The sequence below is a fragment of the Priapulus caudatus genome, unplaced genomic scaffold (genome assembly GCF_000485595.1).
Source record: "Priapulus caudatus unplaced genomic scaffold, Priapulus_caudatus-5.0.1 Scaffold259, whole genome shotgun sequence".
In the NCBI taxonomy this organism is placed as follows: Eukaryota; Metazoa; Priapulida; class Priapulimorpha; order Priapulimorphida; family Priapulidae; genus Priapulus; species Priapulus caudatus.
Genome location: NW_014577320.1, coordinates 536,066 through 541,924, shown reverse-complemented (window position 1 = coordinate 541,924; position 5,859 = coordinate 536,066). Strand labels below are relative to the sequence as shown.

The following is a 5,859-nucleotide window of genomic DNA, read 5'->3' as shown; positions in this document are numbered from 1 at the left end:
AGGTCGTTGTCGCTGCAGTGTCACTGAGTGTGTCTTCAGTCTTTATTACTTTGGTATGTACTCTCCTCCTTAGGTATGGGACATCTCCTGAAATGCCCCTTATTGCCAGAGCCATGTAGCCCTGGAGACCTTGAGGCTTTCAACCACCGTGCCAAGTCCTGTGTGCTGCAGTGGCTGGGCCGAGTGTAGTGTAGTGACCCGAGAAGAAGAAGAAGATTACTTTGGTAGTAAATACATTTCGTGTTTATTTACCTTTTTTTTATTGAGACGTTTCAAGTGCCTGTGGATCAACCTTATATTAGCACAGAGCATATAAATCATGCTTTGTTAATTATCGAAATAAATAAATCTAAAAAAAAAAGAGTTGACATCTAACTCACATCTGCTCTGCTTAGCGGGCGGCGGGCGGGTACACCCACCGCCATCTATCGGTAAACAATATCATCGCCTCTGATCGCATCATCACAATAACATTGGCTACTAGACTGACAACAGACGTCCATCTGACTATATCCACGAGCTTCATCATATGCGTAACGACTTGTGGAGTACATCTAAGTAACTGCGGCCATGGAAGAAGAAGAAGATAGTCGTCCTCAACTTCAAGTTTCTCATTTTTTGACTTTACCAAACGAAATTCAAGAGTATATATTTTCAAGCAGATGTCTTGACGTTAAAGATTTATATCGTATCGTTTGCACTTGCAAGAGGTTCCGAACTGTGTGCGACAGTGGGGATCTTGTATGGCGGTTAAAGTTGCAGCAAAGGTACGGCCTGGACCCTAGGCACTGGCAGCAAGAACCAGTCCGCTGCAGCTATAGCCTATACGCTATAGCACACACGCGGCCATTGACTATATATAACAACATATTATACGTATATATACATATATATATATATTATACATATATATACGTTGTTATATATAGTCAATGGCCGCGTGTGTGCTGTAGCTGCAGCGGACTGGTTCTTGCTGCCAGTGGGCCTAGGTACCAGTACTACTACTAGCAGGAGTAAGATAATATCCTATATTATCTTACTCCTGCTACTAGTACTAGTAGTAGTAGGCAGTACAGTTTACCCTCTACAGCAGCTCTAGTAACTATAGCCCGCGTACAGTTGCTGCAAGCCTGCGGCAACTGTACGCGGGCTATAGTTACTAGAGCTACCTCTACAGTAAACAACATGGACAATAATATACGCGCTCGTATGTTACTGCTTTAGTCTAGAAACCACACCTCCTTGACGTATTTCAGATTATTCTAACCACTATACATCTTGGGGCTAAATGAACATAGATGTTATGGGGATTGGGTAGAGCAGATTAAATATTACTTGGAATCAGCCTGGAAGCTCCGGAACAAAATCTCCCGGTAAAGTGAAATTACCGGTGAGAAACTCAAAAATAAAAAGGGAAATATCGATCTAAAGGTTCTCGTTCATACATACATACATACATACATACATACATACATACATATATTGTGTCCTATTCAGCATGCTTTTAAAAATTACAGTCGGGTACAGTGAAATAGTCTAGATCTACCTGTAGTGTATGTGTACAGTGAGTGTATCACGGTGTGCGAGGTACGTATAAATATAATATAGTTAATACATATATACGTATTATCCCTTCGCTTCACCTGCAGTGTTGTGAAGCAAGGGGCTATAGAGAGCTATTCTGGCACCGAGGCAGTAAATAAAAGAGTAAAAAGATGCTTGAAGAAAGAGAAATTAGCTTGTCAGTGAATCGTGATTGTTCAGCAAAAAGTGATACCTTGATGAATGATGGTCACACGTAGGAATCACAGTTAGAATTCAATTATAATTCAGTAATAATAATAATATTATATTGAGTAAATATATATATACCTACAGGTGGCCTGGTCTCATCAGTCAATTAAAAACGAGCCAAGTGAGCTGCTGGAAGCGTGAATATCGACAATTCTTGGAGAAAGTGAGATGCGTCCATAAGGCTGTCAGCAGTCTTTCAAGAAAGTTCTACAAGAAGGAAGAAGTGTCCAATTATGGGCTGAAGCCATTTCTGGATTGTGCATCAGACAATGTCAACAGCGTAGAACTAGTCGTGCACGAGCTAAGAAGAATCCTAAACACTGGTAAAACGTACGTTTCCTGCCTCCAGCCTCACTAACAATGCTAGTGACATTTAATAATGCCTATATATACACTCATGTGCCTTCTTAATTACCAGGGTTTGACACTAACGCTAGTCCGTTAGTCCGAGACTAGTAAAAAATAAGGACTAGTAAATGCCCCATAGCTGTTAGTCCTGTGGACTAGTTATTTTCCCCGTCCCTCATCGTCCCAATTTCCCATCCTCCCATCAATTTTACTGTAGTCTCCGGCGGCAGCTTCTCTCAACCAAGATCCAAAGAGCTATATATATATACTCATTGCCATCAACAAGTTTTTCTTGTTTAATAGACGCGCTAGTACAAGTATACACTATAGCACGCTCTGCACGCTCTAAGCACGCTAGAGACCCCCTATGACAGTACAAACATTGTTAAAAACAATGGGGCCACGAACCAGTCTACCGATCGATCGTTTGTCAGTAGCTATCGACATAGAACAAACGGTCTGATTGTATAAATGACACAACTAATCAGTTTATACGCTCTCATAGCGAGGTATTTACATCGCAACCACATCGCATGCGTGTTTTACTCGAAGCTGTCGATACAAATAGTTTATATCTATAGTAGTGATACAAGTAGTGAAGCATAGTACAGGGTTTCTTCTGAGGGAAAATTAGACAAAGGAGGTAATGGCCAGTTTTGGGAAAAAATGTGCATGATGGATTCAAATACAGGATGTATTGATATACTTATATAGGTATATAGATACAGGATATACTTATCAGTAAATACAGGAACATTTTTGCAACGGAGATGTTAAATTTGACAACGGCGGTGCGCCACTGTGCCTCTTATGTATAAGAAACCCTGTAGTAGTAGGTGCATCCTTATTCAATACTAACATCAAGGTTGTTATGTGAAAGTATTTGGACGGAGTTCGTCCTCCACCTCCCAAACGTAAGTCGCAGGAGGAGAAATTAGATGGCCAGCGTGACTATGATAAGACCAAACGGATGTGTACGTTCCAGCCAGCATTGAAATCGTCATACCTGTGGCTAGAGTATGAACCGGCCAAGGGAAAGGGTATGACCTGTGGTGCAGGCTGTATGTCTGGTAGTTTTTTTACCGGCACTACAAACTATCGTTTGGAAACTGTTAAAGCGCATGATGCTTTCGAGGGGCACCGAAAGATCATAGCAAAAATAAATGCAAGGACCATGCCAGGGCAAAAACACTAACTTTAATGAACAAGGCAAAAATAGCAAAACTGAATATTCTAATTAGAAGTGCACATGCTATTGGAAAAAACGGCAGGCCCTACACCGATTACGTCAAGCTGTGCCAGCTTGACAAGGCCAAGGGTTTAGATGTCGGCAGCACTTACCTCACCGGCAAGGCCTGCCAAAGGTTCATTACGGTGATAGCCGATACAAGGCGCCGGGAACAGTTTGGAGCTATAAATGAGGCCAAATTCCTTGCTGTGATAAGTGACGGATCCACAGATTCCTCATCAAAAGAGGGCAAAATTTTATTTTTGAATTTTAATTTAATTTAATTTAAGTTTTAATTTTATGATCCATATCAAAGTTACGTATATTTTATACAATTGAATGTCTTTTACAAAACTTTTCTGGGGGACACCCCTTGTACCCTAGGGGAGACCCCCTGTACCCCCTAGCAGAAGGGGGCTCCACCCTCCTACCCCACCTACCTCCTGGCAAATCACAATGCTTGTTGCTCTGCGCCTAGTAAGAGTCCTTCGGCAGGACTAGTAGAATCTTGGAAGGACTAGTACATTTTTTCTTTTACTAGTCCTGTCGACTAATGAACTAAAATGGTTAGTATCTAACCCTGATTACATGCACTGATTTCTGCTGTTTTTTGATGAAGATAAAGTTCTATAGAGATTTATATTGTGTCATTTATAATTGCTCCAGGGAATGCAATCTGACGGAGAAGTATTATTCGAACAAAGCACTGAGTTATATTCGGCATATTCAGCTTACAACGTCATGGCAACGGTTTCTAGAACAGCCACATGATAAACTCAACCTTCTCACAGGTAAACAAGCACACGCTGCATGGTATCATGGAATGTATGAAGGTATATCGCCAACAGTTTTGTAAATTCCAGCCAGACTGAATTATTCTTGTTGTCGTCCATGCACAACTTGTAAGACACAAGAAAACTCAATAGCTACATGTATTTATTCAGTCCATATCCGCCATCCTGACATATATCCTCCGCACGCATATTCCCAATCCTCAACATACCCAAGGCTCTCCAGGAACTGCTGAAGGCAGCTGAACTGATACGACCAACATTCTTGCTGTTCCCGAAAAACTTGACCGATTTTGGCGCACATACTGTGGCTGGTAGGGTCTATGTCCCCATGACCTCTGTTTGACCTGGCTCGTTTAGCTATTTCTGACTAACCCTAACCCTAACCGTTACCCTATATATATATTATATATTATATATATATATATATATATATATTAGTCAGAAATAGCTAAACGAGCCAGGTTAAACAGAGGTCAGGGGGACATAGACCTTATCTGCCATACTATGGTCAGGTGCAGCTAGTAGAATGCAAATGAACGACAGCAGAAATCTATTGCTTCATGCATGAATCGTATTCGGCATCTGCGGCAGCAATCCTGAAGATATTACTGTTATTGTTACAGTCGGGTAGATATGTATTGCAGGCAATTGGTCAGGTGCTTGCGCGCGTGACAGTGAATGATGTATGTACATGGTTGATGCTGCTCCTCTCTCTAGGTGCAGTACTGATAGCGGAGTGGTGTCAGCCGTGCGTTGCTGGCATGGAGGAAGATGTGCAAGTGCAGATAGAGAAGCTGGCTGCAGACGTGAGAACACTGCTGAGCATCCGCTGCCCCGCTCATCCGGTCACCTGTGTGGCGAACCCTGCTGGCGATTCATGCCTCTCAGGTGTGCGTTAGAAGATTAATTACACATTCGCCAGCGTATCAAGCGACTGCTGCACCTTGCAGACGTCAGTTCATAGTTCCAAGACCTTTTAGTGAGCGCGACTTCAGTTAATTACATGGGAGTAAGATGATTATAGTTGCATCATAGTATAGTCATAGCTGGTAGTTTCATTTTACAGACGTAGCTTATGGTTGCATAATATCAAGAGCGTATTAAGGATACTTGGTACGATAATATGAATGCAGTTGTGCGTTACAAATGGGTGCCAATCACAAGTGTGCATGCATAAAAACTGTGACTACAGCTATGTGTAGCAATATGCAGCATGTAAAGAGTATCCCACTCTAACATTTACTGACACCAGTTGCGTGGAACATGATTATACACCTTGGTCTCACCTGTGACTTGTTTATGTCGCTGTTCAGGTCAGAGTGGGTTAACTCCCCAGCAATGCAGACATGTTCTGGAGGCAGTCAACATTGTTCTGTTTGAGCGGCAGGGTTATTCGGGTAATGTTGGTAACTACTACGACGAGCGCAACTCCTACATAAACGTGGTAAGCTAACCCGCACTGTATGTTAATGAGTCGTTGAATGAGCCAGTTTGGTATAACGTGATGATAATTGTATCCCCGCGACGAAGTCGGCGGGGATACTATGGTTTCATGTCTCCCCAGCCGCCGCCGCTGCCGCTCGGTCCGCCGCAGAGAATTTCCCTTCAGCTCTATAACTCGACCCCTAATTGACCTAGCGTGACCAAACTTGGTATACTTACACATCTTGGGGAGAAGGTGTGCAGAGTACCAAA

At 42.4% G+C, this 5,859-nt stretch overlaps 1 protein-coding gene across 1 annotated transcript in view; it reads left to right on the top strand.

The window, feature by feature from the left end:
* Positions 1–552: 552 nt before the first annotated feature.
* LOC106808211 (F-box only protein 21-like) overlaps positions 553–5,859 on the top strand; it is a 25,106-nt gene continuing 19,799 nt past the window's right edge. Inside the window, exons 1-5 of the mRNA XM_014810824.1 lie at positions 553–767; positions 1,879–2,124; positions 4,037–4,161; positions 4,882–5,052; positions 5,478–5,608. Coding sequence (XP_014666310.1) covers positions 571–767; positions 1,879–2,124; positions 4,037–4,161; positions 4,882–5,052; positions 5,478–5,608 — 870 coding nt within the window. The 5' untranslated portion in view covers positions 553–570. The remainder of the gene's footprint in view (positions 768–1,878; positions 2,125–4,036; positions 4,162–4,881; positions 5,053–5,477; positions 5,609–5,859) is intronic.